The sequence below is a fragment of the Achroia grisella genome, unplaced genomic scaffold (genome assembly GCF_030625045.1).
Source record: "Achroia grisella isolate CSIRO2021 unplaced genomic scaffold, CSIRO_AGI_Agris_v1 utg2786, whole genome shotgun sequence".
NCBI classification, from domain to species: domain Eukaryota; kingdom Metazoa; phylum Arthropoda; class Insecta; order Lepidoptera; family Pyralidae; genus Achroia; species Achroia grisella.
Genome location: NW_026712766.1, coordinates 1,719,327 through 1,741,155, shown reverse-complemented (window position 1 = coordinate 1,741,155; position 21,829 = coordinate 1,719,327). Strand labels below are relative to the sequence as shown.

Genomic DNA, 21,829 nt, shown 5'->3' with positions numbered 1-21,829 from the left:
GATATGGCTTTAGTCTGAGGGTGTTCGAACCTCGGCTTAGACAGTCGTAATTTTGGAGGGAATAAAAAAAGGTGCATTTACTGTTGCTTCTTTACAAGTCTCGATAAATTTAACGGTTACAAGTCAATGTTTAAAACTTTGAAGTTTGGTTTCTTTTTTTTTTATAACACAGGGGACAAACGAGCATGCGGCTCACCTGATGGTAAGTGATTACCGCCGCCCATGAGCACCCGCAACACCAGGGGACTTGCAAGTACGATGTCGGCCTTTTAAAAAGGAATAAGCTCTTTTCTTGAAGGTTTCAATATTGTTATTTGTTATTTATTGCAGTTAAATTATATATAACTTTTGCCACTTTTTGCGGGAGAGAGGTATTCAAATATATGTAATATTTCAATTTATATATAGGTCTCTACAAAGGATACTGTCTATAAAAACAAAATACAAATATTAAAAAAAAATATCTTTTGGTATGCATTAAGTAATGTCATTCCAAAAGATTAAGATGTCATGTCTGTAATTACACTACCATTTCTCACCCGTCTTACAAAGCACGTCGCTTGGCTTTTGAAATATATGTGATAGAGCTCTACGCAGTTGACTTTGCAGAATATCCTATATATATATGCATTAATACTATTATTTTACATATAAGTAACCTCGTAGCTGAAGCAATGATTCTGCGCACTCATTTATTGACAGACAAGCATAAAATAACCGTGTTGAATTCCCCATGCAGCCATAACGGATCATCCATAATGTGACACCAATTTGGAACGAAGGTGTGACGGGTCATACAATTCTTTTTATACAATGTCACATATTGTCAATTCTCCTCTCCCACGTGTGACGCACAAATTTTGGAAGAGGGTGTGACGAGTCCTAGAATTAATGACTTTTAATAGAATGTCACACTTTGTTAACCCCACATGTGACGTTTATGGATGACCCGTTATGGCTAATAAAGACTCAAATCAGTAAAAATCCGTTCACATTACAATTTACGAATCGGTTTATTTAATTACTATTTAATATATCTGCTCTAACATGATATGACTCGAAATACTATTGACTATAATGAAGTTTCCAAACTATTTGTCTTTTCTATAACGCCTCTTACTCCTGGGAGCTGGATCTCGTTGTTAGAGAAGCGAGATTCGATCCATTATTATCATTAAAACCTTAACTAATACTGTTTCATTTCGTAACACTAGGAAAGGAATCTACAGAGGACGTACCGTTGTCTTCTAACACTGAAAACGGTCACCCATCCTGATCTATAAAACTGTTGTTTTACTTATGTAATACATTTGATTACAATACATAGATTAAAATTGTGACAGATTAAAATGTAAACTTTTGTAATTATATTCGACAATCGCTAAAAACAATTAGCAATTGGAATTATTAAATTATCCTTTACATAATAATCAAAAAAGGATAGATTTTAATCTGATTCAAATGATTTGCAACTGTATTACATAATTAAACTTGATTCACATACTTAAACACAATTGTTGTCTTGAAGCTTAACCACCTAAATATTTATTCGATATTCAATCAATTACATTTCTCCATGTTTCTTTATACAGAACCAATACATACTCTGAAGGGAAAGTACCTTAATTAATAGATACAGTCAAGAATATACTTAAAAATTACGAATTTTACTGGAAATAAACATATTTTTCAAGGATGAGTAAAACTGCATACGTAGTGTAATAAATATAACTATTTTTAGTTAAAACAATACAATCCATTTTGTATTTATTTTCACTAATTACTGCATAAGTTAGTAAGATGTTATGTTAATAAAATATTTATTATTTAACATTTAATTTTTTAATTTCTCTCACATCTCACACATACTACTTTTTATGTAATATTTTAAAAATAGTTTTACTTATTCTTGGGAATTAAGTAATGTTTCTTTTAAGTAATATTCGTTACTTTTCAGCTCCAAGCTACATTCCCTTCATACATTCTGGTACCTTCAATTTACATTACTTCCGTTCATCTCTACATCAGATGAACAAGACTCTTTGTATAACATTACTAATAATAACCATTCAAGTTTTCATTAATGTGTAATTGATCATTAGGTTCCAAAGCCTTTAGGAACTATTAAAAGGTGACAAACATACAACACTGAATAAATCCAACTACAGTATGTACGTCAACGTTATAACATGTTCATTAACGATACAAATCTGATATTATAATGTTAGGCAGTTTCATGTTAGACTTACAAGACATTAATTATATAGATTTTGATTTGTAACCTAATAATTGTTGTTCTGTAATGTTACGGCATGTGCCGTTCACTAGTCCAATGCCTAGTTTCACTATCCTGTTATGACATGTTGCGCGCTGCGACATGTAACACGTTGGGACACGTTCGAACATGTTGTGACACGTTGCGCGCAATGACATGTTACACGTAGCTCTCCACATGTGCGCTAGTGGATGGACCCTAGAAAGACGCCTCCACTAAATATGTCCCGTCCATTGCAACACCAGTCTGGTTGCCTTGCACAGTGCTGCCGGCAGGAATGTATTTACCGCATGCTTGCTGTGAAATATAAGAAAAAATACATAAATATCTAATAACACATGTAATCTGTATGATTATTGAAATATAACCCTAACATTAATACCGATACAGAAGTCAGTATGTCAAAATACTATGAAAGATCAAGTAATCTTAATGTCCAATTAAATAATAAAACCAGGCTTAATAATTCAAAGTTTTCATATATTTTCATATGCTTTTAGTAGTCTTATCGATCTATTCAATGTACATTGTATGATTTTGCACCCACTCGATTGAACAAGTCAGATAGCCTGTTCATAACAGTCACAAATGTGACAATGTGAATAACGCAACTAATCCACCATGTCACATGTTGGATTAAGGAAGCTAATAACAATAGACACGTTTAAGAGACATAATTATAGTTTTTACTATCCTGAACAGGAAAGTGACCTTGTAATTGATTAAGCAATTGTGATAGAGGAGGTCGTAGACAAATTTTGTTTCAATTATTCAGCATCGAAATAGCTATAGAAACTATTTACAAAACTCTTTATTTCGGTACCTAATAAAATAGAGTAAGAGCAGGACATGTTTATGTATTTTCTAATAAAAAGTTAGGAAAATACTGAAAACTGTCTGTATATTATACCTGCCTACTGAACTAACTACATCACATAATTATAACCACACTTTAAACTAAAGTTTACACCATAAAAAGCGAGCGTAGAGCGTAGACAGTCCCCAATAGCAAATATTTGGAAATGTAAAAGAAATACGAAAATATACAAGAAAAAAACATGTGTACGTATAAAATGGAAAAGAAACTGTGATAAGTCAGCGAGAGCAGTGATTCTGTAGGTATGAGTGTTCGGTGCCCACGATACTGTGTGCAGTTCATGCCAAAAAAATACATACAGTCCGGCCACTCAGAGTTTGCGTTTCGGACAGGTCGGGATCGAATGGGCGATGTAACTTTGAACTGACGTACAATTTACGGCAAATTTTTAAATATCTTTTATTCGCCTTATTAACGATTAAAAATTTAATAATTATTCCAATTTACTGAAAACGTATTAATTTTGGGCTATTCTAAATTCTAAAAACAATAGTTTTTAAAAGTCAAACCACATCAAACTGCGTTGTTTCAAGGTTATGTCGACTGTTTGTTTTTGTAGTGATGTGTACCAAATAACCTTGAAACAGCGCAGTTTGAAGTGGTATTACTTTTAAAAAGTATGTACGCACGTCAGTTCAAAGTTACATCGCTCATTCGATCCCGACCTGTCAGAAACGCAAACTGAGCGGCCGGACCTTAGTTCATGTAGACCCATAAGTGTATTATGTATGTGTATAGTATACAGTGACGTCATAAACATGTTTCGACTAGCCAACAGTATTCGCCTATTTTAGCAGAACAATCGTATGTGTTGCCAGGTAGAAAAATATTAAATGTATGCAGTGTGTTGGCAATTATAAAACTGTAGGGTACGCAAACAGTTTTGTTATGTTTCAAGTTTAGTTCAGAACAGACGGACGGAAGTGACATCGCATTTGAGTACAATAACAACACTCCTGGATCTACTAAAAGAAACATTAGTTCATTCTAATAAGAACTAACTCGAAAAATGCTCAATAAATTCAGAATATCCACAAATAGATCGTAAACAACCTTTATATTGTATCTTTTTATGTAACGAGTCGAAGGCCCGCGTAAGGATAACTAGTATATTTTTTTTATTTACGGTTTTGGGTTCTTGCTGATTTTAGACCTGTAGCACTACGACCTATATAGAGAATTGTGCTAGTCCTTTTTTTAAACTTCGCCTAGGCCCATCATGAATGAGATGTCATGCTTCTGTGCTTACCCTGTAATTTCACTGCCTTAACCATTAATCATATCTGACAAACAAAACCAAACAATTAAAATAGGTGTATCAGAGCTATGTATCCATACCACATCCACAACATTCTAAGTTTGATTTCCTTAGTTAATTTTCAGTCATTTATTCAACCATTCCATATAATAAATATTACACATCAAAACCGAAAATGTGAAATGAGAGCCAAGTTCAATATTTATATCATAATAGCTTTGGTTGTTGACTTCAACAACAAAAGAAGTGAGATCTAAATGGGTGCCAAGTTCAATGTTTTGTCCTGAAATTAATCTGAGTTATTAATGGGGTTGGGGTCGAAAGTGGCTCCAAATGATTCGTGTAATATTACAAACAGTGTTGCTCGCCAGTTCTGTTACTTGTACTTGGCTTGACAAGCTACCGCGTTTCTATATAATTTTAAAGACCAATAATATAATTGGTCAATTAATGGACGTTTTTTTTTTATTTTTGTTAATATACGATATTTACGTCACGTACTTTTGATATCTGAAACTATTGAGCACTTTTTCAATTAGATCTTATGTACGATTATTCGAAAAGAGTATACCAAGACAAAAGTCAATAGAATGTACAGAAGAAATAAAACTGAATAACTTTCCCAAAAGAAGTAGAGTGGAAAATTGAAAATATTTTTTTTATAACCTAAAAACAAACTGCGTCATCAAATATGAGAGGTTCAAGATTATTTTGACCATTCTACTTTTGATTTTCGGAAAAAGTGGTCCAGTTTTATAAGTAAGAGAAGGGGGACTAAAATAGTCACCAGGCCCAAAGTGATCGCCCATTTCAATATCATAATAACAATAAATAACCCTGGACAATTAACACAGCGCCATCTAGTCCCTAGCTAAGCGGAGCTTGTGTTATGGGTACTAAACAACTGATATAAATACTCAGATATTTATTTTTTGTAAATACATACATAATATACATAGAAAACACCCAGGGCGATACAAACAATTATACTCATGAATACAAATGATTGCACCGTGTGAGTAATCGAACCCGCGACGATCGCAAGTAAAGCGATGTGCTAAAACGCTAGACACTGAGGATGTCGTAATATAATATAAACTTAATTACTGCTTGTTACCTAATAAGAACGCCGTTGCCTATTGTGCGTCCTATTCGCCTACTTTAGGTCCCATTGGCCTACTTTGGACCGCATTCGCCTATTTTGGGCCCCATTCGCCTATTTTAGTCGGCTTTTAGATTGGTACACTCTTTACGACTAATCCAGTATTACGAAGAAGTAAGCGATTCTTACAATATCAATTAAAAAAATTTACATACTTATTACACAATGAACATAAAGTACTGTTTACAACATAGCATAATCATAGCGCAAGCTTACATTTACACGACATTTATACTTATTACAATACAAATACAGTTTATAATTGGATTATAATTTATCAAGCAGACGAGTATGCAAATATTTCTGGTGCAGCCAACACCCTGCAGACATTTAAAGCTTCGTTTTTATGTTATACGGTTATTACCACACAGCAAATAGGGTTAATATTAATCTAACTTAATTTATAAGTAATATTTACTTAAAACTAAGTAAGTTATATTTATTTATAACTGTACAGTGAGATAGAAAAAAATTGATTTAATTTGTTATTAAAAACAAAATGGCGGTTAAACGGCGGGAAACAAATGTTTCAATTTTTTTCTAAAATGTGTTCTTATTTCAAAAAGTATAGAGCGTTCTTAATGTATAGTATCTGTTAGTCAGAGAATTATGACATAACTCTTCATTTAGTTTTATTATACAATAGAAAAAGCAAAGGAATTACGTCCATGCAGTTATATATTGTAGGTATTTTTTTATATTATAATACTTGATTTGTTTACTATTTAAAAACTACCTTATTAAAGTAATAGCTTATTTAAATACATAGACGAAATTGAAAAATATATGATGGGGCTTCATATGATTTTACAATAGACGTAAGTTAGTAGACGTAAGTTTTATTAGCAACTTTTCTCAAACCTACCGATATGTCGTTAACAATCATTTAAATTCCTATGGTATACAAAACAAATTAAACCTAAAATACCAAATTAAATTTTTAAATATAGCAACACAGTTTTTGCTGTCTGCTTATAACAAAACAAAATTTCACAAACTTATAACAATAACTAGATTAACATAATCTATATTGCATATATGCAGATTCCTGAAATACACATATCGAAAAACTAAACGCAAATAATTTTCACAATATAATATCTGAGGTATAACAAAACGCAAATAAAGCTGCGCACTGACGGCCCGACATCGCTGCGTGGTAATACCGACACACATACTGGTAACGGGTCTTCGCTGGGCGCGGCGGAAACCGACGTGTCGGACGGTCGAGAGGTCGCGGTGTACCGGCGAGCGCCCTTCATCCTTCCCTTTCTACTCGAATCTAAAATCAGGACCTGTCAGAGCCAATTGTAGACTGAGCCTTTGTAGAAATAAAAAAATAAAAATCAACTGTTCTTTTTTTAAATTACATTTTTTAAATGTTCGGTCCCAATTAGAACGATATATTTGTTGTAGGAAAAAAATAAATAGAAAATAACTGTTCTTTTTTTAAACTGCATTTTTAACGGTCCCAAGAATTTAATTATTGTTGTAAATAACTATGTAACCACTTTATTGATATTCTATATTTGAAAGCATTTGCTATTTCTCAAAGATGAATGTTTAATATAACTGCCTCAAGCAGCGTCTCTTACGAAAACAATCTTTATGTGCAATTTCACAAGGTCTTTTTTAGAATAACATTTCAACGAGTGGTTGCATAATTTCAATTTAGGTTATGTTTTAAAAATTAGTGTTTATTTGTTTAGTAGTGTTGTGTGCTTTGAATAGCATTAATCTATGTGTACTGTACTGTACTGTAAGTGATAAAATACGGTAAAGTATAAACAAATGGTATCTCTAAAAATAATTAAAAACAACTAGCAAATAATATTAATTTAAATAAAATAACTCTAAAAAACTGCTACAGGTTGGTCTAAATACTAAAAAACTAAGAATAATCAAACTAATACTAAAAATAATAATCAGTTTTTTTATGTAAAACTAAATAAGTAATAAATATTTTAGAAGTATTTCTTTTTTTACTGGCAACTCTTAATGTTTTGGTAACGTCTTAGGAGATATATATGTAATGGAATAATAAGTATATTGGTTATAAATAAATATATTATACAAGGCAATAAGCCACATTTCGTAGGTTTGAAGTATGGAGCTAGCTGGTAGCTTGGGTCACACAATAGCTATATTTTGCAATAAAGCAACATTGACCCTTATCATAAGTACATATAGTACTTATTTCCATGGCCATATAAATGTAGTTTATATAAAATCTTATAATAAGTTTAAAGAATTGCTTCAAAAATTAAAATAAAATACAAATTAATAGATAATATATAAAATATTAAAGAATTTAATTAAACATATTGTAGTAAACGCTGCCCTTTGCGTTATAAGTAAGTATTTGTTTTTTTTTTAATTTTTTTTTATTATTAGAATATTATATGGATTTATTAAGTTCATATAATATTATATTACATCAAATACTCAAGAAGCAATGCACCTATATCTTATCTAGATTACGTATATATATATATTTTTATATTAGTCTTCATTAGCTGACTAAGGCACTAAATTTGCAAATACTATTTGCCTCAAAAAATAAGCAAAGTGATATGGCGCTGTTTCGTATAGCAAATACATGATCAGTGAGAATATAGTGGAGAGAACATTAAGGTGTTTTAGCATTGGAACCATGGAAATAAGTAATGTTGGGTCCACAATAAGTGCTGAGTGGTATACCTCCCGTCTGGGACACACGGTGGTCAGCACCAACGGACTGATGCACCGTACAGACCGTCGGCGTTTCTGCCGCCAAAATGTTAGACATTTTACTTTATATAATCACAAATAACGACAAAGGAATAATGTTACACAGCTTAAATTTTTTCTTCATACATAGTTATGAGTAAAACAAATTTTACTTCAAATAACCATAACGGAATAGCAAAGGAACAATGTCATACAGCTTAGCCTTCTGTTTTTTTGTTTTCAGATTTAGGTATGTGTAATTGTTCCTTTAAAAATATAAAGATATTAATATTTTCGTTGTTTCCATATTGTTCTAGATTATTGATGATACGTTCTTAACTTTTATTTTTTAATATAATCTATTATACACGCTGTATAAATCTCTTCTCTCTGTTTCACTCAAGATGTCGTTGTTAGAGTAAATTTAGTTCCTTGTACAATTAATGAAATAACCTATTTTTATAAATTTATCCCTCAATTCAATGGTATTCCATATTAAATAAAAAAGAACATTACATAAATTTTACAACAATTTCTAACTTCTGGTTATAAATATAATTTGAGTTATATTGATTTGTAGTCACGTCAATGGCAAGTTTAAAATATTCATGACCTAGTATAACTTTCCTTAACCTGTTAAATTAGAGAAAAAAAATAACGCCATCAGGCCAATATACTGTCTATTACATTCAATATAATAGAACGTTAATCATACAAGATTTAATTAATTTCTTAGTATTTATTAGAGTTTTCAATCTATAAATACTCTCATATTACTGGCTAGATCTTTCTAACTTTTTGATACTGAACCGATTTTAATAGTTTTATATATATATCTCTAAATAAACCTATAGAAATTAATCCATTCGATTCACTCGCCATAATATGTAGGTAAACAGAAGTTCCCTAAATAACACTAGGACAGTTTTTAAAAAAAAAATCACCATTTTTCATTTCTTACACAAATAAGCATAAATTCCCGCACTTTACCGGCTTAAAAAATTGTAGATACGATAGATTTCTTTAATTTCCCGGTAGGATTTTACAAAAAAATACAGACCTACAATATCTGTAAGATATTAAATTAAAAAAAAACATATTTGCCTTTGAAAAAAAACCTTCCATTAATAAATAACCTCTATTTTAACTCCTTAAATGATGATTGTCACAAATACTTATATTTTTAGGTTAATAGGAAATATTCTTTGACATTAATTATCAATTTATTAATTTTACAGATTTATTACTGTAAGTTCAAGCTCTTCAGTTAATAATTTTTTAGAAATGTTTGCAAATATATACTGTTTTAAGTTTGACGCGGTTATTTATAAGTATAATTAGTAAATCACGGGTTGTTACCACGTTTTATATTAACTTGCCGAGTTCCCGATATTTCGGCAGTGTTTCAACCACCATGATCACCCGTGATCATGGTGGTTGAAACACCATGTTATATAAATATAAAACGTGGTAAGATCCCGTGATCTAACCTTACAAATATATTTACCCATTTTATCTCTATTAAAACCGAGGAAATAGTTGGAATGCAGTCAGTAATCAGACAGGGTGCCATTTTAACAATCTAAAATCTAGAATATGACTATTCCGGATATGAGCCTTTCAAATATATTAAATAAAGATTTAATATTACTGCTCAAAAGATATAATAGAAACTAAAATGGTTTAAGGCCTGAAAGAAATCGCTTTTCAGCGATAAGGCCGCCCATTGTTGCCTCTTTGTATCGCGCAGTATTGTATGTTTATATATTTGTACATAATAGTGTATGTAAATGTTTTTTAAAAATTTCATTTCTATTCATGTTTTTGCGCGTCGTATTTCTACAATAAATTTTGTCAAAAATATGCTTTATAAGTAGGACATTAGAACATAAATTACGAGTCTAATATTTATTAAATAACGTGGAGTCTACATGCAGTCTATTTGGTCTCTACTTGTTGTCTTCTTGTAAGTTTCTTTATTGATATATTTAGATTTTTTTGTAGCTTTAACTTATGCAAAATTCACATTGTATTTGGAATCTAACTTTATTTTTCTAAAATAAAAGTAGCCTAAGTTACTCCTTATTACATCAGCTACCTGCCAAAAAAAGTCCTGTCCTGTCCTGAAATGGCTGGACCGATTTGTCCAGCCATTTCGGAGATTATCCGGAACCAACAGACAAACAGACAGAGAGACAAAAATTGTAAAAAATGTTATTTTGGTGTATGTACCGTATTTATATTCATATGCATGTAGTAAAAAACGGTTATTTCAATATTACAAACAGACACTACAATTTTATTTATATGTATAGATGTTATATTAATAAGTAATCCAATACAAGACTTAGAAATGCTAGACAGGAAGAAATACGAAAATAAGATTCAGTTCGATCAATAATATCGTAAAGTACAAGTACGTTATCCATACGTCATAACACCGATTTTCCAGGCTACTCTAATGCTGTTGGCCGCAGCTGGCCTTTACAGCTTCACCGCACGATAGGGGGCGAGTGCAGATGGTACTCCGAACCCGCGGAAGGACTTATGGAGCGGATGAAGGCCAACTCCCACCTGACTGATACGACTTTGTCCTGAGGGCACCGCTAGGGACTCGTAATTTCGATCCCTGTGTGAATTGGACGGAGGATCGATCGGAGGAATACAATTTCTTTTTTTTTTGGACTACTCTAATGCTGTTGGCCGCAGCTGGCCTTTACAGCTTCGCCGGATGTTAGGGGGCGAGTGCAGATGGCACTCCAAACCTGCGGAAGGACTTATGGAGCGGCTGAAGGCCAACTCCCGCCTGACTGATACGACCACCGTTAGGGGTTCGAACCTAGGTTCGGACCGTCGTAATTTCGACTTTGTGTAAAGTCTAGATTAGTAAAATTGTAATATAATAATGCGATAAACGCGAAAGTTTATGAGTTGGGATGAATGAATAGATAAATATTTGTTACACTTTCACGCAAAAACTACTAAACGGATTTTGATGAAACTTTACAGTAACATAGCTCATATATCAGAATAATATATAGGCTATAATTTAAAAATATATTATGTAATTTTACCGAAATATAATGATAAATGTCAAGTAATTGTGATGCAGACGAAGTTGCGCGGGAAAGCTAGTATTATAACCGCGAAAGTTTGTTAGTATGGATGAATGAATGTTTGTTACTCTTTCACGCAAAAACTACTAAACGGATTTGGAAGAAACTTTACAGTAATATAGCTTATACATCAGAATAACACATGGGCTATAATTTAAAAAGATATTAGGAATGCGCGAATAAATTACGCGAAATTTAATGATAAATGTCAAGTGTGATGCAGATGGAGTTGCGCGGATGAGCTAGTATTATATGTACCTGGTACTTCTGGGGGCAGCAGCCACACCGCGCGCAGCACGCGAGCAGCGCCGGCGCCCGACCCGAGTGCGCGGGTGATGCCAGTGGCGACGGTGAGCCAGGCCGCTTGGCCGCACCGTTGTAAGGATTTTCCATTTCGACGAATTCCCGATCCTGTAGTTAGTTAGTGATAAATGGAAGAGAAGAATATATTACTCCGGCCCCAAATAAATGGATAAGAAGAAGAAGGAAGAAGCAGATGATGATTATCTCAGTTAGTGCTAGTTGGTAGTTTGTATTCACACATTTCGAATGTAAAGTTACAACGATTATTTAAAAGAGCAACACGCAAACTGTGTTCCTGATTCTTCTTGCGATGATATACCTTTCCAAAAGAGCGGTAGATCAAAAAAATTGTGATGACTATTCAAAAGTGCTTAAATTAAATTTATTTGAATAAATTATTTTATATTGTATTGTATCCAGTCTGTCATTTATTTTTAGCTCTGAAGCACTGTGAGCTGACGGTAGATTTGACACATCATAAGTCTGTAATAGACCTACATGAATGAAGATATTTTGACTTTGATTTAACGTAAGATTTACCGTTACCGGATATTGAGTAAAAACAACATATGCATCATGACTAGATGATGTGTGAAATTCAGGTGATATGCAAATTTTGCTAAACTAAAGAGAAAACGTCACTACACATCCTATGTGGTTGTAGCCCCCTCATGTATAAACGTAATGTCCTTTGCAAGTTTTACAGAGTCCATCCTGGGGAGATAAAACCATCGTTTCTAAGAATATCCTTAAATTCTTATCTGTGATGTGTCTAGGTAACTTTGAAAAAAGGCGAGCATAATAGATTTATGTAGATCGCAGTGCTACAGGTCCAAGCACCTGACAAAAGCCCAAACAACACAATAAAAAAAAAAGATTTACCGTAGTGCGCTCCAAACATCTCAACAGATGGTGGTGCTGCAACTCGAAAATGTCTTCATCCCGTCCAGCATCATCCAACTCCACGCCAGACTCCTGCGCAGCCAGCCTCGCTTCGGCTGCCTTCTTCTTTGACACGAAGGCAGCTCCTGATGATGCTTTCGCGATACGAATGCGAGCGAGACGGGCTTTCTGTAATAATAATAATAATAATAATAATCTCAGGACAATTCACACAGCGCCATCTAGACCCAAGTTAAGCTAGCTAAAGCTTGTGTTATGGGTCCTAGACAACTGATACAAATACATAGATAATTTAAATACATACATATTATACATAGAAAATACCCAGACCGATACAAACAATCATACTCATGAATACAAATGTTTGTGCCGTGCGAGGAATCGAACCCGCGACCATCGGTCGTAAAGCGGTAGACTAGACCGCTAGACCACCGAGGTCGTCAATGTAATGGGAAAGTAACTGTTATGTTCCTATTTTAGTTATAATAATAGCCCGAGATAATTCACCCAGCGCCATCTAGTCCCAAGCTACGAAAACCTGATTTTATAGGTGTGACACAACTGATGTAAATACATTGTGATTATATACATAAAGGGTGAACAGGATTGTTAGTAATATAGACTGATGACCCTATAGCTAACAATTACTATATCAGATTGACCTTCATTCGTCCCTGGTAACCATCATGATAAATTCCTCTGAATTTGTCACGGTGGGCTACTGGATCTGACCTCTTGTTCATCTTATCGTCTTCCACTTGTTCCCCGCCAGCGTATAGCGTTAACGCAGGCGGTGGTACCATCCATTCCATCATCATCCGTTAAAAAAAATTAGACACAAGAAACCTCGAGACAAACAATCATTTTCATGGATAAAAAGGCTTGCATCTTGAATGGAATAGAACTAGTGACAATCGAAAGTAAAGTGGTGTGCTGAACTGGTAGACTACCGAGGCTAGAATGGCAAATGAGCTGACGGTTGACCTGATGCAGTTGACCAGACTAGGACTATGATCTGATTTGTATATATATCTTATATATACAAATCAGATCATAGTCCTAGATAGATATATATATACAAATGAACAAACAAGATATACTCTAGAATTTTTATCTGTTCATTTATGGGCATAATCCCAGAAATTTGCAATATCATATGCTGGAGTTCACTCTGTTCTCCCAAGTTTGAATTTAAAAATTAATCTGTATTATTACTATTTCTATTCTATTCTATTCTATTGTAAACATGTATAATATTAATTTGAAAAGAATACGAGCTGAGTTTCTTGTCAGTTCTTCTCATCTCGAAATCATTCCGAAATGACGGTAGATTTGACATATCATAAGAATCTGTAATAGACCTACATGAATAAAGATATTTTGAATTTGAATATGAAATAGAAATAATCTTAATGAAAAAAATGAAAAAATGTCTACTTTCAAAAACAATTTGATTACAATAATATAGTGTTCGGGATGACGTATAAGAAGCGATGCCTGTGTCAGGTACTTCCAGCTCTTCTATATCTATACCTATACCTATATATTTTTTAAAAAGAAAATTTAAACATTGTACATCAAATTAAATTTATTTCATTAAACATCTGTACGGGCAACCGCACATGCCTGCTTTCTGTGCTACATGAGGTGAAATTGCATGTGTTGGCAATTGTGCCGACACATGCAATTTCACCTTATAATGCATATCACCTCATTACATTTCTTTTAGCAATAAAATCAGTGTTCGAGTAGCATTCAACCAACGCGGTTTTATTTAGCAAAAATCCCTCATCAATCTATCAATCAATATATCAACTAATATCATTATCATGGAAATGCGGCCTTAAACCCGCACAATATCAAAATATAATTAAAATAATGGATTCTAAAAACAAAATTTAATTGTATGCTTCGACATAAAATTTGGAGTGTTTATACCACACATGAAAATCAATCTGTTTAAAAACAAAAAAGATATACGTATCCTCTGGGTCTTGCGTTTGTCAGGCCTCTGGTTCTGATGGTAGATCCTGGAGAAGTTGGACACGATGACGGGTACAGGGAGCGTGTCAGTTACAAAGTCTAGAGCTCCGATAGTGTCAGTTGGTTCTGACAAGATCCTGGAGAAGTTGGACACGATGACGGGTACAGGGAGCGTGTCAGTTACAAAGTCTAGAGCTCCGATAGTATAAGATACGTACCCTCTGGGCCTTCCGTTTATCAGTCTTCTGGTTCTGATGGTAGATTCTGGAGAAGTTGGACACAATGACTAGTATAAAATACATACCCTCTGGGCCTTCCGTTTGTCAGCCCTCTGGTTCTGATGGTAGATCCTGGAGAAGTTGGACACGATGACGGGTACAGGCAGGGCGATGACGAGCACTCCAGACAGTGAACAAACGCCGCCCACGATCTTGCCAGCTATCGTCCCTGGTACCATATCACCGTACCTGAAACATTGGAGAAAACTTTTAATTTGGGATTCAGTCTACCTTTCTTCTTAGATAATTCACACAGCGCCATCTAGTCCAAAACTATCAGGGACATAACCTCATAAACCTTACTATATAATATTCCTAGCTACCCGCCCTGAATTCGCACTGTTGTACATGTATTATACATATAAACCTTTCCCTTGAACCACTCTATCTATTGCTGATAACTGCACTAAAATCCGTTGCGTAGTTTAAAAGATCTAAGCGAACAAACACCGGAAGAGACTTCATTTTATACTATACTAGCTACCCACCTCGGCTTCGGCCGGGTGTACATGTATTATACATATAAACCTTCCTCTTGAATAACTCTATCTATTAATAAAACCGCTTCAAAATCCGTTGCATAGTTTTAAAGATTTAAGCATACATAGGGACGGACAGACAGCGACAGCGACTTTGTTTTATACTATTTAATGATAAAGATTACTCTTTCATGCAAAAACTACTTAGTGGATTTTAAAGAAACTTTATAATAATATACATCAGACTTAATCATAGGCTATAAACTTCACGCAGATCAAACTGCGGGCACTGCCAGTAGTAGGCTATACATATAAATATAAAACTTACACTTACAAAGTCATAAGCACCCGGGCACAGCCAGGGCGGATCGCTAGTCAATAACATAACAAAACCTTCAGTTGCATCAATGTTCCATCCACACCCACTCACCTTCAATCTCACAAACAAACCATCATAGTACGAGATACGGCATCAAAAGTATGTACCCTATCTGTATTTGAAATTTATTAAAATTTTATAATCTCTAAGTACATATTGGATATTTTATTTAATTACCAGTACATTGCTGTAAGTCTTTGATATTATTATATAATTTGATATTTATTATTTAATAATTATAATGATCTCAGGACAATTCACAGCACCATCTAGACCCAAGTTAAGCTAGCTAAAACTTGTGTTATGGGTACTAGACAACTGATACAAATACATAGATATTTTTTTTTGTAAATACATACATATTATACATAGATTTATCGTGTCACAGTTTTCGTTCCCATACTCCTCCGAAACGGCTTAACCGATTCTCATGAAATTTTGTGAGCATATCTATATCTGAGAATCGGCCAACATCTATTTTTCATCCCCCTAATTGTTAGGGGTGGTCCACCCCTAAATTTTTTTTTTATTTTAAGGCAAAACAACGTTTGCCGGGACAGCTAGTATATTTATATATAATATTTACTATATTTTTGTTGTTAATATTACAGTTATCTATCATCTCTTAGTTCTGCGGTCTGCATGAGTGTGTGTGTGTGTGTACGTGTATTTATATTTATATAATGGATGTCAATAAATGTTATTCTGTCTTTCTTTCTCAGTAAGATGCCGTATCTTGGACTAGGTCGTAAACAGTTAAAATAATTTTGTTACAGTTAACAAGAGCATGCAGGTGCAACGTCAAGTTGTTTACGTTCATAATCTTGGATAATTTATGTGAAACACGTATGGTACGACTAAATTAGAGTTTGTATTTTAAAATGAAATGTAGGCGTTTGTAATAATTATAGATGTATTAGATAACCAGCACAACATCATCTGCGTCATATTCCCCATTTCTGCAATACTTTTTCATTGATCAACGGCCCCGGTAGTCTAACGGTTGAGCACACCGCTTTACTTCCGATGGTCTCGGGTTCGATTCCCTGAACGGTGTAAACGTTTGTATTCTGTTTACTGATTAATGTGTATTTACTTATAACAACGTTTATTTAAAAGAGTATCACGTAAGTTTGATGCTAATTCTTCTAGTGACGAGTCTACGTTCCGAATGAGTGGTACAATAAAAAAAATAAGAGGATTTTTGCCTTCTTTGAAAAATGATGGATCCAATATTAAATTATTATTCAATTTACCGTTTTTGCAATACTTTTTCATCCGCCGCTTTACTTCTGATAATCGCGGGTTTGATTCCTCGCACGGTGCAACTGAGTATGATTGTTTGTATAGGTCTGGGTGTATTCTAAGTATATTATGTATGTACTGAAGACTGAAAAAGAGATGGATGGACAGTGCGAAAGATTATATGGTAAGAAAGGGAGAAAATAACGAGATGACTGCGAACAGGGATGAATGGAAGAGAAAAACATTACGCCGACCACAAATAAATGGGATAAGGAAGAAGCAGATGATGTGTTTTGTTATCTATACGTGCGCTGTCTCATGTCTGTTGGCCTCACAAAAATTACCTGTGGTATATATACCTATATCTATATACTGTGACTGATAGAGTGATCTATCAACGCACAGCCCTAACCACTGGACGGATCGGACTAAAATTTGGCATGCAGGTAGATGTTATCACGTAGGCATCCACTAAGAAAGGATTCTGATTAATTCTCCCAAGGGTATAAAATAGGGGATGAAAGTTTGTATGAAACTTTGTCAATTTTAAACCAATCGGGCTGAGACTTTGCATGCATAAAGCTACTATGACGTACGCATCCCCTAAGAAAGGATTTTGTTAAATTCCACCCCTAAGGCGATAAATTAACGCGAGCGAAGCCGCGGGCAAAAACCAGTCACAGTATAAATGCTGAGTGGGAAACACATTCAGCATAACCAGTATGTTTAGCTTTTAAGTTACATAGGAAACATTATTGAAAATGCGAATGCTGATATAATGCTGAATAAATATCTACTATAGCCTATAGAAAAATAACACAATAAAATAAAAAAATTAAGGGTATTGAGACAGTGAATTACAAATGTTAAATGATATGTACTGAGCAAAGCCTATTACTCACTAAACGATTACTTGAATGACGAGCGTGCAGGGCAATAGTTGTTCACGCACTGGATTTTCATTTAATGTTAGACATAGACACCTATATAAATAAACTGGCTTTTAAAAAAATATATACAATATTCAATTGAGTTTCTTGCCAGTTTTTCTCAATTGGATCTATATACTGAACTGGACGGTAGGGAAAAAAATATAACATAAAAATTCGACATTCATAATATATAAATTCTACATGAATAAAGGATTTTATAATATAATAGAAAATCCTTGAATCAAATAAATTTAATTTAAGCACTTTTAAGTAGTAATGACATTTTTTTTAATCTACCGCTCATTCGGAAAGCTTTCTCATCACAGGAAGAGTGAGCAAGAACTTGTGAGGCGTGACATCTCAGTCCTTAGTAATGGTAAAGTATGAGTATCACGGATGCAACATGATAACGTGATGTCCGTAGTGCTGTTCATGTTATACGTAACGATTACTACATACCATCATGCGGGCCTTAAACTTGTTTTCAGTTCTAATGACAAACTATTTTGAACATTTCGTGTTAGACGGTGAGTGACCTAACATAAATAATCCGAAATGAACTGCTATTAAAGTCAACTGAAGTACCAGTATAACTGTTATTTGATTTATTTGCATGTGTCCTATTATTCTGCATGTTATTGTGTCTACAATCAGATTTCAAGTTAGCGAAACTAATTTAACTTTACTAGATGCAAATTAAACACAAAATACACTGTGATAATAACGGCTGAAGATATATAGGCACTTAGGATGTGGAATGAACTTCCTGCCGAGGATTTCTCACGAGACTACAGCATGGGGTTTTTCAAGAAGGGTATATTAAGATTTCTGAAGAGTCGGCAACGCGCACGGACACCCATGGTGTTTCAGGCGACCATAGGCTACGGTGACCATTTACCATCAGATGGGACGTATGCCTATTTGCCACCATAGTAGTATAAAAAAAAATTATGGGGTATTTTATTTTATTACCTTTTGTTACCTATTGCAGTAAAAAGACCTACTATACTATGTAGAGATTATTACAAATATTGTAAATAACGCCATCTAGTATTTATGGACCGAACTAAGTTATTTGTCATAAGAAATCCATTACTCTCGCTTCTCTTCCTACTACACTGACTTCGGTCTATAAATACGGAGGTCGGTAGTTGAATAATCCTCCCCTCCGATCGATCCCCCGTCCAATTCAAACGGGGATCGAAATTACGACGGCCTGAGCCGAGGTTCGAACCCCTAGTGGTGCCCTCAGACTAAAGTCGTATCCGTCGGGCAGGAGTTGGCCTTCAGCCGCTCCATAAGTCCTTCCGCGGGTTTGGAGTGCCATCTGCACTCGCCCCTAACGTCCGGTGAAGCTGTAAAGGCCAGCTACGGTCAACAGCATTAGAAGAGTCCGAAAAAAATAAATTGAATAATTCTCTTTCGTTGGGTGAACCACGGCATTCAGACGACCATCGCAGGGCGTGCCGGTTGTGTTTTGAATATTAAAGTTAATTGTATTAGAAATGGGTTTATCCCGGTCTCAGTTGGGCCTGGGGGGAAGCTGCAAGTAGTGAAGGTGAGTGTTAATGCATTCTAAAAGGGCCTTTTAAACCTACACCTAATAAGTCACGAGCGCTACTGGGAGTTTTCCTGACGGTAGCCGGTTTCAAAGCCTAAGTTGTTATCGTTTATTAGTGCTTCTTACATTTTATTATTTTCATATAATATATAACATAAGACATTTACCACTTACCATGGTTCGTTAACATTTAGTTAGAAGATTTTCTTTTAGTTTCCATTAATTAAAAGAAAACCTTCTTTTAAATAGAAAAATATTGATTTATGTTTTTTTATTTAATTTGTTATCCGTCATAGATAGATAGATAATTGATTTATTGCCTACATAACACAAATAATACAATTTACAATAAGACAAAAAACAAGAAATAAATAATAACATGGAAGTTGGCAATAGGAGCTGCCTTAGCTGTTGCTGATATAAGGACAACCTTAGTGAGTTGCACCTATACAGCGCTGGTTTTCAGGCAGCCCCCATTACTCATAAAAAAAAACCAAAGATGCGGGTTTTTTACTACATACAGATACATATAATTTAAACACAAAAATAATATATTAAATAAGATCTAGGATACACAATATAAATATATATAGAATGAATTACAATATTCAATGCTCACAAAAACCGAAATCAGTTACAATAACAGTATCAAGAGGAAAAAAAAAATTACAAGATAAAAAGAAAAGCCTCATAATCACAGTATGTAATAGTATATACGAGTGCAAGCCCATAGGCACCCATGAGATTATGATACACGTACACATATAATATAAAACAATAAATAACTAATTCAAATCAGTCTTTTAGCAGTTGTATTGTTTATTTAAGCCCAATATATGTGAGATCGTTAACAATTACACTCAGTTAATGAAATATAAACATCAGTAATGACTTACAACCTAACCTAATATTTGCTGAAACTAACCAAATAAGCGCTACCTGTTTTGAAATAATAAAAATTTCATATTCAATTTTAAATTCAAATATCATTGTTGTGAATTATAGTTTACTAGCTATATGCCCCGGCTTTGTACATGTATTATATATTATTATTTACAGTACAATGAGGATGTTAAATTTGTTAATCGAAGTAATGACATGCAACAGGCGGATAAAGCCGCAGGCTTCAGCTAGTATTATATAATACACTAGCTACTCGCCCCGGCTTCGCCCTGGTGTACATGTATTATACATATAAACCTTCCTCTTGAATTACTCTATGTATTAAATAAAACGGCTTCAAAATCCGTTGCGTAGTTTTAAAGATTTAATAGGGACAGACAGACAGCGACAGCGACTTTCTTTTATACTATGTAATGATGTAAAATTGTTATAAAAATCTGACTAATATTATAAGCGCGAAAGTTTGTAAGTATAGATGGATGTTTGTCATAGAATAGAATAGAATATATCTTTAATTGCTAACTGTGTGGGTACATTTTTTTTGTGGGTGGTATAACAATATATATAGTTTTTATTGTATCAACAATTATATATATTGTTATTTCGCTGGTCTGTTGTAACAATTTACAAAATATTTGATTTTATGTAGATTAGAGAATAAATTACATTAATTAATTATGTCATGGTATTATTATAAAAATATTGTCAAGAATGCCCATGAACTATATATTATCATGAATTTAAAATATTTTGGATGTTTGTCATATCATTTCACTCAATAACTACTGAATGCAATATATTGCAAAAAAGCTTTGAATAATATAGCTTAACATCAGAATAGGCATTAACGCATGGTGGTGAAACCTTATTTGCTATATTTTTCCGCAATTTCCCACCACCTAGTATATTATAAAGTTTATCTATGTCCTAATCCCAGAACATAACATTAAATTTAACCAATATTACAATTAATAGACGTAAGTCTACCTCGGTGGTCTAGCGGTTAAGCATGTGTGCTTTAATTCCGAAAGTAGCTGGTTCAATTCCTAGCACATTACAATGTGTATTCATGAATACGATTGTTTGTATCGGTAAGGTATTTTCTATTTATGTGTTTACAGAAAAAAATCTATGTATTTATGTCAGTTGTCTAGTACTCATAACATAAGCTCTGTTTTGATTGGAACTAGATGGCGCTGTGTGAATTGTCCATGATATCATTATTCTTTTATTACGTTGATATGTCCATATTTCGTTGTGTCTGTATGTATGTATCCAATATATATGGTCCAATCCCGGAACTCAACGTGGCAGGCATTGGACCCTACTACCATCACTCTTACTTGTTTTGTTGTTGGTGTTTTCATTACTGGAGAATAAAACAGAAATATAAGTTGGGACCCTCTATACGGGTCCCTATTATATATAAAAACGCCATCAGCTAAGTTTGAAACGCCGGAAATCAA

General features: G+C 33.8%; 1 protein-coding gene across 1 annotated transcript in view; it reads right to left on the bottom strand.

Moving 5' to 3' along the window:
• Positions 1 to 976: 976 nt before the first annotated feature.
• The window catches only part of LOC131843112 (potassium voltage-gated channel protein Shal), an 87,242-nt gene continuing 66,389 nt past the window's right edge, over positions 977 to 21,829 (bottom strand). Inside the window, exons 2-5 of the mRNA XM_059191710.1 lie at positions 14,891 to 15,053; positions 12,583 to 12,771; positions 11,656 to 11,808; positions 977 to 2,572 (exon numbers count right to left, since the gene is read on the bottom strand). Of these exons, the coding sequence (XP_059047693.1) occupies positions 2,474 to 2,572; positions 11,656 to 11,808; positions 12,583 to 12,771; positions 14,891 to 15,053 (604 nt within the window). The 3' untranslated portion in view covers positions 977 to 2,473. The remainder of the gene's footprint in view (positions 2,573 to 11,655; positions 11,809 to 12,582; positions 12,772 to 14,890; positions 15,054 to 21,829) is intronic.